Genomic DNA, 23,048 nt, shown 5'->3' with positions numbered 1-23,048 from the left:
TACTGTATATATAAAGTTGTTGATGAGGATTAATGCCAATAAAATGGAACTAAATAAGGTCAGATTAGATGTCATGAAACCTATTTTAGTGGTAGTGGGTAAACATGGACTCACTCCATTACAGTATTTGAGGTTCAGTAGAAGTAACATTGGGATGAATCAAACTTTTGATATTGTCATAATTATTAGTAATGACATCTCTCATTGACGTAAACTTCAGTGAAATTCAATTCAGAGACAAATATGACATTAAAAAGTCATGTAATGGGAGTGTGGTGCTCCTGGAAGTGGGAGGCGCTAGTGAGACAGACACATAGAGGTCTCTCATCCAATTCATTTCCTTTCCCAGAGTGGTCCATAATTAACTTTTGCTTGGTTGGCACTTCCAACCAGATATAAGGAGGCTGGGGCCCCAGCATCCATAAGTCAGATACCTTCTTCCTCTGTGGTAAGACCTCTCCACCTCCTTAGATTTTTACATTTGTCTCATCTTTGCACTCAGCATCTGAGGCAGTAGCTAACTGCACTGTTTGAATTGATGTCTCTTGTAAGATTTGACAATATGCAATCAAGTGGCATTGATTTAAAATGTAGAAAAAAAAAATTTTTTGCTTTCAATCTGTAACTTTCATGTACGGGCAAACGTGGTGTTCCTGAAAGGGTGGTCTAGAATGTAAATAGGTTTCTAGTTTTTTTTCAATTAGAATTCCTGACAGAATGTGTAGATGTGAAGTGAAGTGAGATGCCACTAGGAAAAGGAAAGTTATCAGTTGCACCTGCACTTGAAAGGGTGGTCTAGAACGTAACTGGGTTTTTAGGGGTATTTATTTGAATTCCTGACAGAATGTGTTAGGGAAATGAATGTTATCAGTTGCACCTGTAGTTGAATTTGACATGGCTGTAATGATTTAGTTGAATGTTTTCTAGCCCTTCGGGGGCTAAATGATAAGGCTTTAGACTTGTGTGTTTTCACAACACCCTAATGTTTCACAGGGTCCTCCAAGAAGTACACATTCATCTGTAGAAGGGGAAAAAGAAGGTGAGACATGGTTTGAGTCTTCACATAAAAAGTGATGAGAATATTCTGAGAGATACCGCTCATCTAACTCTGTTGACTGGAGAGGAAGTACCACAGAGTCAATCATGTTTCTTATTTCATCTCTTTCCTAGTGATCCGTCACCATGAGTACGGATGCTGAGATGCAAATCTACGGCAAGGCTGCCATATACCTCCGCAAGTCTGAGAAGGAGCGGATGGAGGCACAAGCCACGCCCTTTGATTCAAAGAACTCCTGCTATGTGACAGACAAGGTGGAGCTGTACCTTAAGGGTCTGATCACTGCCAGGGCCGATGGGAAGTGTACTGTAACAGTCACCAAACCTGACGGCTCTAAGGAGGTAAGCCTGAGCTGAAAAGTATTCAAGTTCAAGTTTGAGTAATTACTCTAAGTCTTGAAAAATCAACTAAATGCAAAAAAACAAATACCAATGTTTTTATGTTAGCAGAATATAACCTTCAAACAGATCATTTTTATCGCTGCTATTTAAAGATGGCTTTAAATAGATTTTTTGTTATTGACTAGTCAAGAATCACCAGTTATGTGTCAGTGGGTGATAACAAAGTAGTTGATTAAATGTGGGTATGCATTTATTTGTTGTTGATTCAACTTGTATTTAATTAGCAAAAAACATTCAGTCATGTCCACTTTGATCTGCGTGTAATCTAGATTTCTGACTGTTTCAGGAAGGAAAAGAGTTCAAAGATGCAGACATCTACGAGATGAATCCCCCTAAGTATGACAAGATTGAGGACATGGCCATGATGACCTACCTGAATGAAGCCTCTGTGTTGTATAACCTCAAAGAGCGTTATGCAGCATGGATGATCTATGTAAGAAACCTGCACATATAAACACACACACACGAACCTAATAAATACACATATACAGTCCTACACATAATGAATGATAGAAACCAAAACATATCAATACAATAGACCCACATCAGTATACCAAAGTACACCCACATCCTCACATAAATCCAGGTAAACGTATCTGACTTCGTTAATCCCCTAATTTAATGATGCTTTCATCCAGACCTACTCTGGGCTCTTCTGTGCCACGGTGAACCCCTACAAGTGGCTCCCAGTGTACGATGAAGAGGTTGTCAACGCCTACAGAGGGAAGAAGAGGGTGGAGGCTCCACCCCATATCTTCTCCGTCTCTGACAACGCCTTTCAGTTCATGATGATTGGTACGAGATCTCATGGATGGATGGATGGATGGATGGATGTATGGATGGATTGGATGGATTGGATGGATTGGATAGGAGGTTGGATCAATCAATCACATTTATTTATAAATCCCTTTTTACAACAGCAGATGTCACCAAGTGCTTAAACAGAAACTCAGCCTAAAAGCCCAAACAACAAGCAATGCAGATGTAGAAGCACAGTGACTAGGAAGAAACTCTCTAGAAAGGCAGGAACCAGGAAGAAACCAGTGGAGGCTGCTGATGGGAGGACGGCTCATAGTAAAGGGTGGAATGGAATCAATGGAATGGTATCAAACATATGGAAACAACATGTTTGATACAATTCCATTGACTCCATTCCAGCCATTACTATGAGCTGTCCTCCCCTCAGCAGCCTCCACTGGAAGAAACCTAGAGAGGAACCAGGCTCTGAGGGGTGGCCAGTCCTATTCTGGCACTGCAGGGTGGAGATTACAGTGCATTCGGAGTATTCAGACCCCGTGACTTTTTCCACATTTTGTTAGGTTACAGCCTTATTCTAAAATTGATTAAATCGTTTTTTCACATAACGACAATACAAAAAACAGGTTTTTAAACATTATTAGAAATAAAAACCTGAAATATTACATTTACATAAGTAATCAGACACTTTACTCAGTACTTGGTTGAAGCACCTTTTGCAGCGATTACAGCCTCAAGTCTTCTTGGCTATGACGCTACAAGCTTGGCACACCTGTATTTGGGGAGTTTCTCACATTCTTCTCTGCAGATCCTCTCATGCTCTGTCAGGTTGGATGGGGAGCGTTGCTGCACAACTATTTTCAGGTCTCTCCAGAGATGTTCAATCGGATTCAAGTCCGGGCTCTGGCTGGGCCACTCAAGGACATTCAGCGACTTGTCCCAAAGCCACTCCTGTGTTGTCTTGGCTGTGTGCTTAGGGTCGTTTTCCTGTTGGAAGGTGAACCTTCGCCCCAGTCTGGGTCCTGAGCACTCTGGAGCAGGTTTTCATCAAGGATCTCTCTGTACTTTGCTCCGTTCATCTTTCCCTCATCCTGAAAAAACATCCCCACAGCATGATGTTGCCAGATTTCCTCCAAACATGCTCGGCATTCAGGCCAAAGAGTTCAATCTTGGTTTCATCAGACCAGAGAATCTTGTTTCTCATGGCCTGAGAGTCCTTTAGGTGCCTTTTGGCAAACTCCAAGGGGGCTGTCATGTGCCTTGTAATGAGGAGTGGCTTCCGTCTGGCCACTCTACCATAAAGGCCTGATTGGTGGAGTGCTGCAGAGATGGTTGTCCTTCTGGAAGGTTCTCCCATCTCCACAGAGGAACTCTGGAGCTCTGTCAGAGTGACCATCGGGTTATTGGTTACCTCCATGACCAAGGCCCTTCTCCCCCGATTGCTCAGTTTGGCCGTGCAGCAGCTCTAGGAAGAGACTTGGTGGTTCCAAACTACTTCCATTTAAGAATGATGGAGGCCCCTGTGTTCTTGGGGTCCTTCAATGCTGCAGATTTTTTTGTACCCTTCCCCAGATCTGTGCCTCGACACAATGCTGTCTCGGAGCTCTACGGACAATTCCTTTGACCTCATGGCTTGGTTTCTGCTCTGACATGAACTGTCCACTGTGGGACCTTATATAGACAGGTGTGTGCCTTTCCAAATCATGTCCAATCAATTGAATTTACCACAGGTGGACTCCATTCAAGTTGTAGAAACATCTCAAGGATGATCAATGGAAACAGGACCCACCTGAACTCAATTTCGAGTCTCATAGAAAAGAGTCTGAGTACTTTGCTAAAACTTCTAAAAAGCTGTTTTCGCTTTGTCATTATGGGGTATTGACTGATGAGGAAAATGTTTCATTTAATCCATTTTAGAATAAAGCTGTAACAAAATGTGGAAAGTCAAGGGGTCGGAATACTTTCCACATGTACTTTATAAGAGTACATGGCCATTAAGGCCAGATTGTTCTTCAAGATGATCAAACATTCATAGATGACCAGCATGGTTAAATAATAATCATTGTGGTTGTAGATGGTGCAACAGGTCAGCACCTCAGGAGTAAATGTCAGTTGGCTTTTCGTAGCCGAGCATTCAGAAGTCGAGACAGCAGGTGCGGTAGAGAGAGACAGGGAGAGAGAGAGAGAGAGAGCGAGAGAGAGAGAGAGAGAGAGAGAGAGAGAGAGAGAGAGAGAGAGAGCGAGAGAGAGAGAGAGAGAGAGAGAGAGAGAGAGAGAGAGAGAGAGAGAGAGAGATCTGGGACAAGGTAGCACGTCCGGTGAACAGGTCAGGGTTCCATAGCCGCAGGCAGAACAGTTGAAACTGGAACAGCAGCACGACCAGGTGGATTGGGGACAGCCAGGAGTCATCAGGCCAGGTAGTCCTGAGGCATAGTCCTATGGCTCAGGTCCTAAGAAAGAGACAATACTTAAGTTCACAAAGAATACCAGATAAGACAGGAGAATTTCACCAGATAGGACAGACTGACCCTAGCCCTAGTCTTCAGTAAAGACTTAAAGGTCGCGAACGAGTATACGTCTCTCACATGGATAGATAAATATGAAGCTCTATGGATGTCCATAAGTGCTGATGGATGGATGGATGGATGGATGGATGGATGGATGGATGGATGGATGGATGGATGGATGGATGGATGGATGGATGGATGGATGGATGGACGGACGTACGGAGAGGTATCTACTGTTTTCTAGTCTAGGTTAAAACAGTTTGCTGGGAATATCTGATTTCACTATCCTTGAATGGAAAATGTTCCAAATTGAAATTCGTGATGATGCTATGAATGCAATAATGTCCCCATAATGTTGCTTGAGTATGATAAGCAATATGTTTTTTGGTTACAGATAAGGAGAACCAGTCCGTCCTGATTACGTAAGTTGTTTACTAAAATGTTATTGAGAAGGTGTTTCTACTGTAATAAGTTGGGTCTCTTGGTGTGATGAAATACATGACATTATGAATGGATTAGAGCATTAGGCTATGTGTAATAATGAGTTGATAAATGGGAATATTATAAAATATTTTCTTATGTTAGGAAACAGGTCAACAGTGTATTTTTCTATGCTATTTCTTAGTGAAAGCCAATCTGACACTCAAACATGTACCTTAAACCCCTCTGTCATATAAACCAGTGGAGAATCCGGTGCAGGAAAGACTGTCAACACCAAGCGTGTCATCCAGTACTTTGCCACCATTGCAGTGTCTGGTGCCAAGAAGGAAGTAGACCCCAGCAAAATGCAGGTAGGTTGTGCTCATGTTTGGCTTTTTAACACATTTCAGGTTGGTTGGCTGTGTAAAAAAAATTCCAGTGGTGAATCCTGTTTCAAGAAAAGTGTTCAAGCAATCGACAAAAACAAATTTGACCACTTTACTAATTTCTGAGCAACTTGTGTTCTTCTCAATCAGGGGTCTCTTGAGGATCAGATCATTGCAGCTAACCCTCTGCTGGAGTCTTACGGTAATGCCAAGACGGTGAGGAATGACAACTCATCTCGCTTTGTAAGTATGAAGGGCATACTGTGGAAGTGACCTTATATTGGACAAATGTGTTTCAATAGTTCCCTATAGTTATATTAATAAATGTCCAACAAACTGTAACATTTAAAGGGGTCTATCCAAGTATAATGTTAGATTTATTTGTTGACCTATTTCTAACCCCCATGCTCTACTATAGGGTAAATTCATCAGGATTCACTTCCAAGGTGGTAAACTGGCTAAAGCTGACATTGAGACCTGTGAGTTGGTTTTGATTGTTTCTCAATGCTTTCCTAAATTCACACAGATTCTTTTTTGGAGATGATATCATCACATTTTATTTTATCTTATGTTTTTCTCTCTCTCTCTCTCTCTCTCTCTCTCTCTCTCTCTCTCTCTCTCTCTCTCTCTCTCTCTCTCTCTCTCTCTCTCTCTCTCTCTCTCTCTCTCTCTCTCTCTCTCTCTCTCTCTCTCTCTCTCTCTCTCTCTCTCTCTCTCTCTCTCTCTCTCTCTCTCTCTCTCTCTCTCTCTCTCTCTCTCTCTCTCTCTCTCTCTCTCTCTCTCTCTCTCTTCCTCTTCTCTCTCGCTCTCTCGCTCTCTCGCTCTCTCGCTCTCTTTCTATCTCTCTCACTCTCTTTCTCTCTCACTCTCTTTCTCTCTCTCTCAGACCTGCTGGAGAAGTCCAGAGTGTCCTTCCAGCTGCCCGATGAGAGAGGCTACCACATCTTCTTCCAGATGATGACAGGCCACAAACCTGAGATAGTTGGTACGGCAAAGTAGAGGTTCATGGGAAATTATTCCCACCCCCATCTGTGGAACTTATTAAAAATGTTCATAGTCCACACTAATAATACTATTACAATGATTACATCCAAGGTAACAAGGCATCTAGACATGGGTCAGGTCTTTGGGAAATATCTATCAAGTAATGCACTGTGATGCACTAGTCCACAAGTCTCAGTCCCCTCTTTTGATGCTATTTATTATATACTACATGTATCCTTGAGTCCATCAATTGAGTAAAGGAGGGAGAGATACTGTAAAGGTAGGACAGCACAATTCTAAGAGATTTAACTGACAAGCCGTTCTCCATTGTCCACAGAAATGACGCTCATCACCACCAACCCCTACGACTTCCCCATGTGCAGCCAGGGTCAGATCACTGTGGCCAGCATCAACGACAAGGAAGAGCTGGATGCCACAGATGTGAGTCAAACAAAGCGTTATTTTTTTGTTTGATTCTAAATGCCTTATGTTAGTTGGGCATGTGCCTCAAGGAACTCTTCATGACTTCACATTTCGCAAGACTTAAGACGTCCACAAGAGTGTGCAACTAAGTGCCCTGTAAAACTGTGTAAAACTCCTTGTGTGTCTCCATCTACTAGTGTGATGGTCAAGAGTCAAATCTATCCATCCCTTTGGTTCTTCAGTGAGCAGCACAGAACTGTAGTGTAACTGAGCAAACTACCGTTCAGTTCATCACTGTTGTACTTCCTCTTTAATGCCAGGATGCCATTACAATCCTGGGCTTCACTAATGAAGAGAAGATTGGCATCTATAAGCTGACAGGAGCTGTAGTGCACCATGGCAACATGAAATTCAAGCAGAAGCAGCGTGAGGAGCAGGCCGAGCCAGACGGCACAGAGGGTGAGTCCCACTCATAGATATACAATATGTACAGCATTAGTCCCATTCCCAGTCCCAAACATAGAAATAGAACATGTAAGACAGACAGTGACACATGAAAGTCAGGCAGGAGATTATTTCTAGAGAACAAATTCCAAGCTCCAGAAATGATGGATGTGGGTGAATCAAAACCTAACCCACAAAGAAATTAGCCAAACTATTTTGTCAGTGTGACATCAGAAACAAGCCATCTTGTGTGCCTGAGTCTGTTGTTGTTGGTTCTCTCTCTCCAGTGGCTGATAAAATTGCCTACCTGCTGGGCCTGAACTCAGCTGAGATGTTGAAGGCTCTGTGCTACCCCAGAGTGAAGGTCGGCAACGAGTATGTGACCAAGGGACAGACTGTGGCTCAGGTAAGGTGGCCAAACACAGCATCTACCATTTTCTGAGCATCATCATTATTTAGGGAACGAGTATATTGCTTTTTTTAAATAATGATGTTGTTTTTCCCAAGCTCTTATCATTTTATCACTAGACATGGTCAATATCTCATGTATTAAGTTGATGGATTATCATTGCAGGTTAATAACTCAGTCAGTGCTCTGGCGAAGTCTATCTATGAGAGGATGTTCTTGTGGATGGTCATCCGTATCAATGAAATGTTGGACACCAAGAATCCAAGGCAGTTCTATATCGGTGTGCTCGATATTGCCGGTTTTGAGATCTTTGATGTGAGTATGAGACCAGAACAAGATAATTAATTTTGATTGAGACGGATTACAGCCTTGTATGATGAAATTATCCCTTTTAAAACTCCATCAACAGTACAACAGCATGGAGCAGCTGTGCATCAACTTCACCAATGAGAAACTGCAACAGTTTTTCAACCACACCATGTTCGTCCTGGAGCAAGAGGAGTACAAGAAGGAGGGAATCGTCTGGGCCTTCATTGACTTCGGCATGGACTTGGCTGCCTGCATTGAGCTTATTGAGAAGGTAAACTGTCTGTGAGGATTATATTGGACCGCAACAGCAAAGCTCATAGGGAGCGCTGTGTGAGACATTATCACAGTTTTACAACGCATCTGACTGTTGAGAACTCAATATGTTTCCTATTATGTGCCTCTAAATTAATATAATCCTATAATAGCATGTTTACTAAAGGAATGAATGTAATCCTAAATGTAAATATCACTAATTTGATATACCTCTTTTCATAAAGCCATTGGGCATCTTCTCCATCCTTGAAGAGGAGTGCATGTTCCCCAAGTCTTCAGACACTACCTTCAAGGACAAGCTGTACTGCCAACATCTTGGGAAAACGAAGGCGTTTGAGAAGCCCAAGCCTGCCAAAGGCAAGGCAGAGGCCCACTTCTCCCTGGTGCACTACGCTGGTACTGTGGACTACAACATCACTGGCTGGCTGGAGAAGAACAAGGATCCCCTGAACGACTCAGTTTGTCAGTTATACGGGAAGTCTGGAGTCAAAATTCTGGCTGCCCTGTATCCTCCTCCCCCACCTGAGGGTAAGACTAGCATCACGTCAAAATATTTAATTAAGCACCAGTTATAACTCAGACCAAATGTTCTTTAAAGTCTTTGAATGTATCCCAATTTCTCATGGTGTTTTCACCGGGTTAATTTATTCATACACTCGGTTAATTCAATCATACAATAAGTGCTATTTTACATAATCTCATTGGCAGCATTTGCCTCTAGATAAGTGTGAAGTTAACCAGAGATTCTCTGGTTTATAATTAATGTGCTTGCTGAAGACAAGACCACTCTAGATTTCTTACATACTCTTATTATTATTCTATTTATTCCACCCGCTCTAGGAAATGTACTTTTCTAGTTATCTTCAACTATTCCCCATTTTAACAGATAAAGCCAAGAAAGGAGGCAAGAAGAAGGGTGGTTCCATGCAGACTGTGTCCTCCCAGTTCAGGGTGAGCTTTTGAAACGTGTATATTCAGTCCTTCAAAAGGTGCCTTGATTATAATAAATAATTTATCTGAAAATGGTTTGTAACCCTCTTACAGGAGAACTTACATAAGCTGATGACCAACTTGAGGAGCACTCATCCTCACTTTGTGCGCTGCCTGATCCCCAACGAGTCAAAGACTCCAGGTACCATAAATATTGAGTTAAATATGTCATCTTATCAGTAAAGTATCAGTGACTTTAACAAGCCCATTCTTTAACCTGTTTATGTGTATTAAAAGAGACTTGGTTTGTTTTACCAGGTCTGATGGAGAACTTCCTGGTTATCCACCAGCTCAGGTGTAATGGTGTACTGGAGGGTATCAGGATCTGCAGAAAGGGCTTCCCCAGCAGAATCATCTATGCTGACTTCAAGCAGAGGTACACACACACACACACACACACACACACACACACACACACACACACAGAAAGATCTGCTCCAAGGGATTCCCCAGCATCAGAATAGGCTTACCTTTTACGTAATATAACCAACCTATTACAGCTTGACATACTTTAAAACTGTCTCTTCATTCAGGTACAAAGTACTGAATGCAAGTGTCATCCCCGAGGGCCAGTTCATGGACAACAAGAAGGCTTCTGAGAAGCTGCTTGGGTCCATTGATGTGAATCACGAAGATTACAAGTTTGGACACACCAAGGTCAGTCAAATACCCCAGCAAAAGCTGACAACAAAACACATTTTCAATGATAATTTAAACCCTTACCATATAAAATCTCTCCAGTTGATCTATCCATCCTTTTGTTCTTTCTTCTTCATTTAACTAAAGGAAAAGGTGGAAAAACATTGTACTGTTTTTTTTCTCTAAGTCATAGAAGTATAAAAGAGAAACTAAACTCATTATCATGTGCATTGTGTCAGAGTGGTATGGCTGCAGTTATCTGTATCTGTGGACATTATTAATCTACAACTGTACAATAACTAACAACTTAGAAACATCCTATCCCATGGTTAGTTTGTAACCATTGCAAAGTTAATGTTGTTCAAAACTATCTAGTGGAGTTGTTCCCCTCTTTTGATTCAACCCTTTCTGTCTGTCACCATCTGTGGTTCCATTGACCATGCTAACCTGTGTCTCAGGTGTTCTTCAAAGCCGGTCTGCTGGGTGTCCTGGAGGAGATGAGAGATGAGAAGCTGGCCACTCTGGTCGGCATGGTCCAGGCTCTCAGCCGTGGATTCCTCATGAGGAGAGAGTTTAGCAAGATGATGGAGAGGAGGTGAGGAATAGTGGACATCTTGGCAAAGCTTTCTGTCAACCACCTGTATCTAATGCATTATGATTACATGCTGTATATGCTGTGAGTTGTTCAGAATGAGAAAGTACGTCTTATAATGCTCTATTAAAGCTTTTGGTTAATTCATTTATAAAGTCAAAAAATGGATGCAGCAACTAAGGATTCTATCTTTATAGCTTCAGTTTGGGGTTTGGCTGTTCAATTGTCATTTAAATGTGTGGTATTTAACCATTCATTCTTGAAGAATATAAAATGCCTCATGAGCTTAGCATGACCTGTCAGTCCTTGCATCTAGACTGCTGTCTGTGAATTTAAGAGGGGTGACATTTCCCTAGCCCCATTCCTCAGCTGTAAACAAACAGTGGCCGGGGTGTTCTGTTTTGTTGTTCTTTGAATCCCAGAATGTAGCTTTAAGCATGTCACTCACCATGCCACCCTATCCTTTCTGTCGACCAGAGAATCAATTTACGCCATCCAGTACAACGTCCGTTCATTCATGAATGTGAAAACCTGGCCATGGATGAAGTTGTACTTCAAGATCAAGCCCCTGCTGCAGAGCGCAGAGACTGAGAAGGAGCTGGCCAACATGAAGGAGAACTATGAGAAGATGAAGACAGATCTGGCCAAGGCTCTGGCCACGAAGAAGCAAATGGAGGAGAAGTTGGTGTCCCTGACGCAGGAGAAGAATGACCTGGCACTCCAAGCCGCATCTGTGAGTGAAAAACAACCCTCATATGGGCACATTTACACACACATGAATACATATGTATGAACACACTGTGAAGTATGTGGCTAACTCACACATTTTTATTGCCCATGTTATATATTTAATGAATTTCTATTGATTTGCTCTGACCTTGAATATATAAAGTGAGGCCGCTGATCTTTTCTCATGTTCTGAAACCAGGAAGTAGAGAGTCTGAACGATGCTGAGGAAAGGTGCGAGGGGCTCATCAAGAGCAAGATCCAGCAGGAGGCTAAACTCAAAGAGACGACCGAGAGGCTGGAGGATGAGGAGGAGATCAATGCTGAGTTGACTGCCAAGAAGAGGAAGCTGGAGGATGAGTGCTCTGAGCTGAAGAAGGACATTGATGACCTGGAGCTCACCCTGGCCAAAGTGGAGAAGGAGAAGCACGCCACTGAAAACAAGGTCTAGTGTCTTACCATAGACAGTCTAACCAAACAATAATCCAAACAATAATCAACTCAAAACATAGCTTAACAATAATGGAATTCAAGTTGTATTGTGGGTGCAGGAAAAAATAAGACACAAAATAGTGGAATTTCAGTTTCGGGGTACTCCCCACATTCATTGCATGTTCTGTTTCCCCTCATTTATGACTTCCACTCAGTACACTGGCATGGTGTACACTGCCATCTAGTGTTGAATCTATAGTACAGTACATGTTGACACATTTCTAATTTAAACGAACGCAATACATAACAAACTAAATCTCCTCTTTATGGTGAAGTATAATTATGTTGTGACCATTTTCAGGTTAAAAACCTGACAGAGGAGATGGCATCTATGGATGAGAGTGTTGCCAAGCTGACCAAGGAGAAGAAAGCCCTCCAAGAGGCCCACCAGCAGACACTGGACGACCTGCAGGCAGAGGAGGACAAAGTCAACACTCTGACCAAGGCCAAGACCAAGCTGGAACAGCAAGTGGACGACGTGAGTGGAGTTCGACATTTTAACCATGATAGAATGTAAGATGATATGATCTTCAGTTGTTTAGATTAAACAATATATGTGTTTTTATCTTATAGCTTGAGGGTTCTCTGGAGCAAGAGAAGAAGCTCCGTATGGACCTTGAGAGATCCAAGAGAAAGCTGGAGGGAGATCTGAAACTGGCCCAGGAGTCCATAATGGACCTGGAGAATGACAAGCAGCAAGCTGATGAGAAAATCAAGAAGTAAACACAAACAAATGACAACAGTATCAGCTGCTATAATGGTTGTTCTGTGCATGTGATTCTTAAAAGCAATGTGAATGGGATTATACTCCCTTTACACTAACAAACCTAAACCAACTCTGCAATCAACGTGTTTGTGTTTTTTAGGAAGGAGTTTGAGACCACTCAGCTCCTCAGCAAGGTTGAGGATGAGCAGTCTCTGGGAGCTCAGCTGCAGAAGAAGATCAAGGAACTCCAGGTACAGTACAGGATAAAAGCCCACACCTGAATCATTTCCTGAAAAACACTTTCTGGTAGCAGACAGTGTTCCTGGTGGCTTCTAATGGCTCAGTAGGTTGGAATATGGTGTTTCTTGTTGGTGCTTCTTACCATTGTGGTTTTGGTTCCTGCATGGGACACTGTCTACTGAATATTTTACTGTAACTGGCTTTGTATTAACACATTTATGCAAAATATACATACTATTATTATTTTGTGAGGTTCATTTGTTTCAATTGTATTGTAGTGTTCATCCCCCCTGCTCCTGCCCCCTGTTCTAGGCCCGTATTGAGGAGCTGGAGGAGGAAATTGAGGCTGAGCGTGCTGCCAGGGCTAAGGTTGAGAAGCAGAGGGCCGATCTCTCCAGGGAACTTGAGGAGATCAGCGAGAGGCTGGAAGAGGCCGGAGGCGCCACTGCTTCTCAGATTGAGATGAACAAGAAGCGTGAGGCTGAGTTCCAGAAGCTGCGTCGTGATCTTGAAGAGTCCACCCTGCAGCACGAGGCCACAGCCGCCGCTCTGCGAAAGAAGCAGGCCGACAGTGTGGCTGAGCTCGGGGAGCAGATCGACAACCTGCAGCGCGTCAAGCAGAAGCTGGAGAAGGAGAAGAGCGAGTACAAGATGGAGATTGATGACCTCTCTAGCAACATGGAGGCCGTCGCCAAGGCTAAGGTGAGTAGTGATGTTTTGGTCAAGCAGTGTTGAGGAGGGTCAACTACATTACCATTCAAGTGAACTGAAGTTCAATCAATCCAATCAATGAAATGTATTTATAAAGCCCTTTTAAAATCAGCAGATGTCACACAGTGCTATACAGGAACCGAGCTTAAAACCCCAAACAGCAAGCAATGCAGATGTAGAAGCTCGGTGGCTAGGAAAAACTCCCTAGAAAGGCAGAAACCTAGGAAGAAACCTAGAGAGGAACCAGGCTCTGAAGGGTAGCCAGTCCCCTTCTGGCTGTACCGGGTGGAGATTATAACTGTACATGGCCATTAAGGCCATATTTTTCTCCAAGATGTTCAAACGTCCATAGATGACCAGCAGGGTCAAAGAATAATCACAGTGGTTGTCGAGGTTGCAACAGGTAATAATAATAATATGCCATTTAGCAGACGCTTTTATCCAAAGCAACTTACAGTCATGTGTGCATACCTTTTTTTTTTGGTGTATTGGTGGTCCCGGGAATCAAACCCACTACCTTGGCGTTACAAGCGCCGTGCTCTACCAGCTGAGCTACAGAGGACCACACAGGTCAGCACATCAGGAGTAAATGTCAGTTGGCTTTTCATAGCCGGGCATTTAGAGGTTGAAATAGTAGGTAAGGTAGAGAGACAGAGTTGAAAACGGTAGGTCTGGGACAAGGTAGCACGTCCGGTGAACAGTTCAGGGTTCTACTACCCTGAGACAAGGCTGATTATAGCCCACGACGATCTCCTCCACTGCACGAGCCAGAGGCGGTGACAAACCGGACAGGAAGATCACGTCAGTGACTCAACAAACTCAAGTGACGCACCACTCCTAGGGATGGCATGGAAAGCACCAGTAAGCCAGTGACTCAGCCCCCGTAATAGGGTCAGAGGCAGAGAATCCCAATGGAGAAACGGGAATCGGCCAGGCAGAGACAGCAAGGGCGGTTCGTTGCTCCAGTGCCCTTCCGTTCACCTTCGCACCCCTGGGCCAGACTACACTCAATCAGAGATGAGTCTTCAGTAAAGACTTAAAGGTCGAGACCGAGTCTGCGTCTCTCACATGGATAGGCAGACCATTCCATAAATATTTAGCTCTATAGGAGAAAGCCCTGCCTCCTCCTGTTTGCTTAGAAATTCTAGGGACAATAAGGAGGCCTGCATGTTGTGACCGTAGCGTACGTGTAGGTATGTACGGCAAGACCAAATTGGAGAGATAGGTAGGAGAAAGCCCATGTAATGCTTTGTAGGTTAGCAGTAAAACCTTGAAATCAGCCCTAGCCTTAACAGGAAGCTAGTGTAGAGAGGCTAGCACTGGAGTAATATGATCAAATGTTGAAATGAAAAAAGTCGATAATTGGTCATGTGTTAAATGAAGATTGATTAAATGGTTTTTAAAAAGTTACAACCGTTAAGTTTTTTTATTTTAAAGTTAGCCAAGTAGGTATCCAAGTAGAATCAAACACCACAGCAGTGGTTTTTTTAATTTTCCTCGTTAAATAAGATTTGGTTCAGGTGATTACCTAATCAGTACCTAATTCAGTAGAATAAGGTGTGCCTGTGTTGAAAGTCAACAGACACTGGAATGGAATTCAACGTTTTTTTTTCTTTTTTTAAAGTTAGCCAAGTAGATAGCCAAGTAGGTAGCCAAGTAGGTAGCCAAGTAGGTAGCCAAGTAGGTAGCCAAGTAGGTAGCCAAGTAGAAACAAACAGCACAGCAGCACAGAAACAAGTGACACACTCAAAACGGAAGTGATGAAAGTCCCATATATAAACGAATGATGGAACATGTTTCACTAACAGGGCAATCTGGAGAAGATGTGCCGTACTCTAGAGGACCAGCTGAGCGAGCTCAAGACTAAGAATGATGAGAATGTTCGCCAGGTCAACGACATCAGCGGACAGAGGGCCAGACTCCTGACAGAAAATGGTACCATCAACAATGAACAACAATCCAATGCTTTCCTTCAGTAAAACACAATAACGTGTTGGGGGCTGTATCCACATAGTTTCTACTGTACTATTCACCACCTAACATTGCCCTATGATACCATTTTCAATCTTAGAGAACAGAGACCCTATTAACTAGATATCCCTCTATCCCTGCAGGAGAGTTTGGCCGCCAGCTGGAGGAGAAGGAAGCCCTGGTGTCTCAGCTGACCAGAGGAAAACAGGCCTTCACCCAGCAGGTGGAGGAGCTGAAGAGGGCGATTGAGGAGGAGGTCAAGGTAAAATGGACTCCACCGTCCATAGAGTTTAGAGCTATATCTTCATATAGATGGTGACTACGTGACCCTCAGAGTCACCTTTTATCTCTCCTCCCTCAGAGACTCCTACTGTCTCTCCACCCTCAGAGACTCCTACTGTCTCTCCACCCTCAGAGACTCCTACTGTCTCTCCACCCTAAGAGACTCCTACTGTCTCTCCACCCTCAGTCTTCTACTGTCTCTCCACCCTCAGAGACTCCTACCGTCTCTCCACATTCAGAGACTCCTACTGTCTCTCCTCCCTCAGAGACTCCTACTGTCTCTCCACCCTCAGAGACTCCTACTGTCTCTCCACCCTAAGAGACTCCTACTGTCTCTCCACCCTCAGTCTTCTACTGTCTCTCCACCCTCAGAGACTCCTACCGTCTCTCCACCCTCAGAGACTCCTACTGTCTCTCCACCCTCAGAGACTCCTACTGTCTCTCCACCCTCAGAGACTCCTACTGTCTCTCCACCCTCAGAGACTCCTACTGTCTCTCCACCCTAAGAGACTCCTACTGTCTCTCCACCCTCAGTCTTCTACTGTCTCTCCACCCTCAGAGACTCCTACCGTCTCTCCACATTCAGAGACTCCTACTGTCTCTCCTCCCTCAGAGACTCCTACTGTCTCTCCACCCTCAGAGACTCCTACTGTCTCTCCACCCTCAGAGACTCCTACTGTCTCTCCACCCTCAGAGACTCCTACTGTCTCTCCACCCTCAGAGACTCCTACTGTCTCTCCACCCTCAGAGACTCCTACTGTCTCTCCACCCTCAGAGACTCCTACTGTCTCTCCACCCTCAGAGACTCCTACTGTCTCTCCACCCTCTGTCTTCTACTGTCATTTGTTTGACTATCTCTCTAATCTCTCTTTGTCTTTCTCTTTCGCAGGCTAAAAACGCACTGGCCCATGGTGTCCAGTCTGCCCGTCATGACTGTGACCTCCTGAGGGAGCAGTTTGAGGAGGAGCAGGAGGCCAAGGCAGAGCTGCAACGCGGCATGTCCAAGGCCAACAGCGAGGTGGCTCAGTGGAGGACTAAGTATGAAACTGATGCCATCCAGCGCACAGAGGAGCTGGAGGAGGCCAAGTGAGTCGCAAGCAACATAAAAAAATAATATATATATGTTGTGGATGTTGAGGGTGGTAGGGGGGCTCAGAGAAAATGTTACGTCAATATGTATTGTTTGTCAACATAAAATAAAAATACACCATAAAACCACCCTCTGTTGTCCAACAGGAAGAAGCTGGCCCAGCGTCTTCAGGATGCTGAGGAGACCATTGAGGCGACCAACTCCAAGTGCGCTTCCCTGGAGAAGACCAAGCAGAGGCTGCAGGGAGAGGTGGAGGACCTCATGATTGACGTTGAGAGAGCCAACGCATTGGCCGCCAACCTCGACAAGAAGCAGAGGAACTTTGACAAGGTAAAAATGAATAAACCTATATTTTCTATCAATTGTATAATTGTTGCATATTACTAATTTAAAAACTCTTCATCAATGACTTCTAATGAAAATCCCCTAGGTTCTGGCAGAGTGGAAGCAGAAGTATGAGGAGGGTCAGGCTGAGCTGGAAGGAGCTCAGAAGGAGGCTCGCTCTATGAGCACTGAACTCTTCAAGATGAAGAACTCCTACGAGGAGGCTCTGGATCATCTGGAGACTCTGAAGAGAGAGAACAAGAACCTGCAACGTGAGCATTTAACAGCAATTAATTTTGGCTCATGTTTGACTTGTGTTTTGAAAGTGAGGGGAACTGTAATCATCAAAACTACTATTACACCATTTCAGATATGTCATGTACAGTATAATTTATTTCTTAATTTTAACTTGTAGTCGGTATTCCTTTGAACAACCCAAAGAAGTGAAAGGCGATTAGATTTGCAAGACCCTATGAAGTGCTGTTAATGAATTAACTGTTAATATGATTTAATGTAAAATTCAGTACATTGGCGATATCCACTGAAAATCTCCCAAGTCTAAACTGCACCGGTGTGTGTGTGCAGAGGAGATCTCTGACCTGACTGAGCAGATCGGAGAGACTGGCAAGAGCATCCATGAGCTGGAGAAGGCCAAGAAGACCGTGGAGACAGAGAAGTCTGAGATCCAGACCGCTCTGGAGGAGGCTGAGGTACAAACTACAGCTGTTTGATAGGAAAAGCAGTGTTACACTAGCAATGCCAGCTACAGTCTAATGCTCCCTGTATTGGTGTTTATTGTAGTCATACATATTTAATTCCTACATCCAAATGTATTGAACACTTATGTTTGTCCAGGGCACACTGGAGCACGAGGAATCCAAGATTCTGCGTGTGCAGCTGGAGCTCAACCAGATCAAGGGTGAGGTGGACAGGAAGATTGCTGAGAAGGACGAGGAGATGGAGCAGATCAAGAGGAACAGCCAGAGGGTGCTTGACTCCATGCAGAGCACCCTGGACTCTGAGGTCAGGAGCAGGAATGACGCCCTGAGGGTGAAGAAGAAGATGGAGGGAGACCTGAACGAGATGGAGATCCAGCTGAGCCACTCCAACAGGCAGGCCGCTGAGGCCCAGAAACAGCTGAGGAACGTCCAGGGACAGCTCAAGGTAAAGGGACTGGGACATCAGGTTCAAAACCTAAACATGGCTAGGGATTTGTTTGTGAATCTGAGAAATTAAAAAGAGTGGTTTATGTACTAAAGGTAACGATACTGGGGAAATTCGTATCAATTTACATTTCTGTCACTGATCGATCCTATCGCCCCTACTTCCACAAGTACTAATGAACATATGTCATTGTGAACCCCAGGATGCCCAATTGCACCTTGATGACGCTGTTCGTGTCGCAGAGGACATGAAGGAACAGGCAGCCATGGTGGAGCGCAGAAACGGTCTGATGGTGGCTGAAATCGAGGAGCTGAGAGTTGCTCTGGAGCAGACAGAGAGAGGCCGCAAAGTGGCTGAGACTGAGCTGGTAGACGCCAGCGAGCGTGTTGGACTGCTGCACTCCCAGGTATGGGTCAAAAGCCATTTCCAATTAGAGCATACCATTTACACACACCTGGAATTCGACAATGCTTGATTTTAGAGTTTCATAATTTCAGCCTTGTGACTCTCTTGAGAGTCAAACAAATCGTCTTGTTTCCTCCTTCAGAACACCAGCCTTCTGAACACCAAGAAGAAGTTGGAGACTGACCTGGTGCAGGTGCAGGGAGAGGTGGACGATATTGTCCAGGAGGCCAGGAATGCAGAGGAGAAGGCCAAGAAGGCCATCACTGATGTTAGTCCTGGAATTACATGAACTTGATTTGTCCCCAAGGGCCAATTGTAGCTGGGCTGGTTAATAACAACAAAAATCTCTGAGGGACATTATGATTGGTGCATGGATTAAACAAACTATTTTTTCCAGGCGGCCATGATGGCTGAGGAGCTGAAGAAGGAGCAGGACACCAGCTCTCACCTGGAGAGGATGAAGAAGAACCTGGAGGTCACAGTCAAGGACCTGCAGCACCGCCTGGATGAGGCTGAGAATCTGGCCATGAAGGGAGGCAAGAAGCAGCTCCAGAAACTGGAGTCCAGGGTGAGTTAACAGCAGGGTGGATTAGGGTGGATTAAAAGACAGTTTGATGGAAAGGTATTTGATCATAAAAATACACAGGAGCATTGTTTAATGACTTTTTCTCTCAATAACCCACCTAGATCAGGGGTTCCCAAACTTCTTTGCATCGGGGACCCCTTTTGTGATAGCGAATTCATCAGGGACCCCCTCATAATATCAGAACACAACTCTTACTTTAGAGTGCGATAAAAATACATCCATGCAGTTTTACTAATCAAGCCTTGGCCCCTGGGAAATAACATTTGAATGTCCCCTCTCTTGGCATCAGAGGGAATATTTTCCAGTTTAAAAGCTTAAATTACAGTGAAATTATGTTGAAAACAAAAACATTGGGAATATGTTACACTTATGTAGTGGAGTTGAGAAGAATTGGAGCTTTCAAATAAAGTCAAGATATAAGAATGGGTTTATCCAGTTGTTTGTTTAGGCTTGTACAGTTCTTCTAAACTGCCATTTCAGTCATAGATTCAGTAATAATAATAATAATAATAATAATAATAACAATAAAAAAAAAAAAAATAATAATAATACAAATTCACAATACATAAACACACATTCATCCAATTCATCTTATAGTAATATTTTATTTACATCTAGTTAGATATCTTTCATTTCTTTCTCTCTCTAGATCACTAGCTACATGTCTCATTCACTCTGCTGCAAAAGGGCCGTTACTAGGGAAGCTAGAGTTGCTTTGCGGGGTTACCAGCAAGCAGGCTAACGGCTAAATTAGCTTGTAGGCTAGAGGATTTTCATAAGTTCATAAAAACATGAAAACATAACATAACATCTTAACAAACATATGTACATACTCCGGAAACGTTACTCTCTAGAATATGGTGCTTTTCCACTCGCTTACCTTAAAAATAAAGACATAAAAATGTATGTCGGTGCTTCTGTCTTGCTGTGGACTCACCTGGCAAACTTCTTTCAACAAATTTAAATGTAAATTCCACTTTGGGAACCACTTATAAAAGTACATAGTGAAAGAACAATTGTGCCTCCTTGACTGGATAGAAGACTCTACCTCTGTTTTACAAAGATTTGTTACGTCTGATTTCACTACCTCAAACAAATGCCTACATTTATTTATTCCACAAAGGTGCGTGAGCTCGAGACTGAGGTGGAGGCCGAGCAGAGAAGAGGTGTAGACGCGGTCAAGGGAGTCCGCAAGTATGAGCGTAGAGTCAAGGAGCTCACTTACCAGGTAATAGAAAGTGCATTCTTCACACACTTGACACTAACACAGACAGGTTTGTGTATAAAACTATACTGACATTGATTCTTTGATCTTCTCCCACAGACTGAGGAGGATAAGAAGAACGTTAGCAGACTTCAGGACCTGGTAGATAAGCTGCAGTTGAAAGTGAAGGCCTACAAGAGGCATTCTGAGGAAGCGGTGAGTGACAGACTTAGTCAAATACTCTGAAAGCATACATTTGAAAATGTATTTTCTCCCTACAAAACGTAATGTCCATACGGTTTAGTTGAAGTGTTGCTACAGCACATCAGTCAACAATGACTCAATTGATATTACAAGTCATTACTGAAGAAATTATACACATTTCTGAGTGCCTCCTATGCCTATGTGTTACTAACTTAAAGGAGAGGGGGTTGAATAATAATTTCCTGGTCTAGTGGTGGTGCTGGAGGCAGCGGTTTGATCCCCTGTTCCGCCACTCACTTTCTCTGCTGTATCATCCATCTCCCTATATATGTTGCTATCCTAAATCGGTCAATATTTTTGTTGTTGAAAATACCTTTAAAAACAGATTTTTTATTTGCTACCTGAAGCATTAAACTTTAAATGCTGATGTTTCGCTCTCCATCTCTTTTATTCACCCAGGAGGAAGCAGCCAATAGCCATATGTCTAAGTTCAGGAAGGTTCAGCATGAGCTGGAGGAGGCTGAGGAGCGTGCTGACATTGCTGAGACTCAGGTCAACAAGCTCAGAGCCAAGACCCGTGACACTGGAAAGGTACAGAACTGCTGCTAAACCTATACCTGACTCATGTTCAAATATGACCACATCAACACCACTTATGATTCAGTCTTCACAGAGGTCAATACTGACCTTTTACACTCACTCAACTGTATTTAAGACCTCTAAGAAGCAAATTTCAGGTAGGGCAAAAACAATAAAAGATTAATTCAGTTGGTACTTCAAAATAGAAAATCCAAGCTGAGTACTGAGCATTTAATGATTGATCCATTATTACATTTACATTACATTTACGTCATTTAGCAGACGCTCTTATCCAGAGCGACTTACAAATTGGTGTGTTCACCCTTTTTATTTTATTTTTTAAGGGGGAGGGGGGGGGGGGTAGGCGGGGACCTTCATTATATTCTATCCAAGTCTATCCATATAATTATCATGTTCATTATTATTACTGATCCATTATATTCTGTCCAAGTCTATCCATATATTTATCATGTTCATTATTATTACTGATCCATTATATTCTATCCAAGTCTATCCATATATTTATCATGTTCATTATTATTACTGATCCATTATATTCTATCCAAGTCTATCCATATATTTATCATGTTCATTATTATTACTGATCCATTATATTCTTTCCAAGTGTTCATCTATTTATCATGTTCATTATTATTACTGATCCATTATATTCTTTCCAAGTGTTCATCTATTTATCATGTTCATTATTATTACTGATCCATTATATTCTATCCAAGTCTATCCATATATTTATCATGTTCATTATTATTACTGATCCATTATATTCTATCCAAGTCTATCCATATATTTATCATGTTCATTATTATTACTGATCCATTATATTCTATCCAAGTCTATCCATATATTTATCATGTTCATTATTATTACTGATCCATTATATTCTATCCAAGTCTATCCATATATTTATCATGTTCATTATTATTACTGATCCATTATATTCTATCCAAGTCTATCCATATATTTATCATGTTCATTATTATTACTGATCCATTATATTCTTTCCAAGTCTATCCATATATTTATCATGTTCATTATTATTACTGATCCATTATATTCTTTCTTTCTTCTTACAGGGCAAAGAAGTTGCTGAATAAACAAGACCAAGTCTTATAATTTTCCTGTGTTGCATAAAATATGATTTTCATGGTGAAATGTTGAGCATTGATTAAAAAGATGTAGACCTACATACACTTCCTTTGTGACTGTGGAATTATTACTCAGCAAACCGATTTTTAATGCCATAAACATATTGTACTTTAAATAATGGAGCAATCTGGGATTCCAACAACAACCAAGTGGTCACCCCGACAAAGCGTTCACATCAGCTGAGGGATGAGGCTGGAGAAATATAACCACTCAAATTCATATACTGAGCTATGGATGTAAGGACTGACCAGCTAAACGTCTAAATTATAGTTTTAACCCTTTACACTCAAAGGAATTGGCTTATATGGACAGGCCCAAATGTAAATATTTCTGAAAGAAAAATATACGAGAAGCATATGCATAACCATGGTAGCAATTGAAAGGGGCCGCTTTGGAGATGGACCGCATGTTGTACAGCCCAACTTTGAATTCTGCATGAAAAGCCAGGGGTTATACGTTTGCTTGTTCTTGAACTGAAAATTGCACCTGCTTCGAGCACTTCGTCGGTGGATGAATTGCGTCCCCCAAGATCAGTAAACTATATGTACAAATAAGAGAGCAGGTCTGTAATCAGTGTGGCAGTATAGGTTGATTACATAGAAGGATC

At 42.7% G+C, this 23,048-nt stretch overlaps 1 protein-coding gene across 1 annotated transcript; it reads left to right on the top strand.

The window, feature by feature from the left end:
- Positions 1-1,182: 1,182 nt before the first annotated feature.
- Positions 1,183-22,389, top strand: LOC311124712 (myosin heavy chain, fast skeletal muscle-like; the record flags this gene model as incomplete). The annotated part of the gene is made up of 39 exons (XM_084198817.1): positions 1,183-1,398; positions 1,745-1,891; positions 2,097-2,253; positions 5,116-5,143; positions 5,404-5,512; positions 5,678-5,770; positions 5,946-6,006; positions 6,414-6,512; positions 6,849-6,952; positions 7,255-7,393; positions 7,666-7,784; positions 7,953-8,102; positions 8,197-8,367; positions 8,594-8,897; positions 9,256-9,320; positions 9,414-9,501; positions 9,618-9,735; positions 9,893-10,016; positions 10,457-10,593; positions 11,068-11,323; positions 11,519-11,761; positions 12,110-12,286; positions 12,382-12,527; positions 12,675-12,765; positions 13,067-13,456; positions 15,274-15,400; positions 15,580-15,698; positions 16,608-16,804; positions 16,955-17,138; positions 17,239-17,404; positions 17,718-17,842; positions 17,988-18,296; positions 18,499-18,702; positions 18,844-18,969; positions 19,099-19,269; positions 20,411-20,515; positions 20,612-20,707; positions 21,155-21,286; positions 22,369-22,389. 39 exons carry the CDS (start codon positions 1,183-1,185, stop codon positions 22,387-22,389), a joined length of 5,814 nt encoding a protein of 1,937 aa, XP_084054943.1.
- Positions 22,390-23,048: the final 659 nt, after the last annotated feature.

The sequence above is a fragment of the Coregonus lavaretus genome (genome assembly GCF_964263955.1).
Source record: "Coregonus lavaretus genome assembly, contig: HAP1_SCAFFOLD_79, whole genome shotgun sequence".
NCBI classification, from domain to species: Eukaryota; Metazoa; Chordata; class Actinopteri; order Salmoniformes; family Salmonidae; genus Coregonus; species Coregonus lavaretus.
Note: the sequence above shows the minus strand (reverse complement) of the source record. Positions and strands in the feature narration are given on the sequence as shown.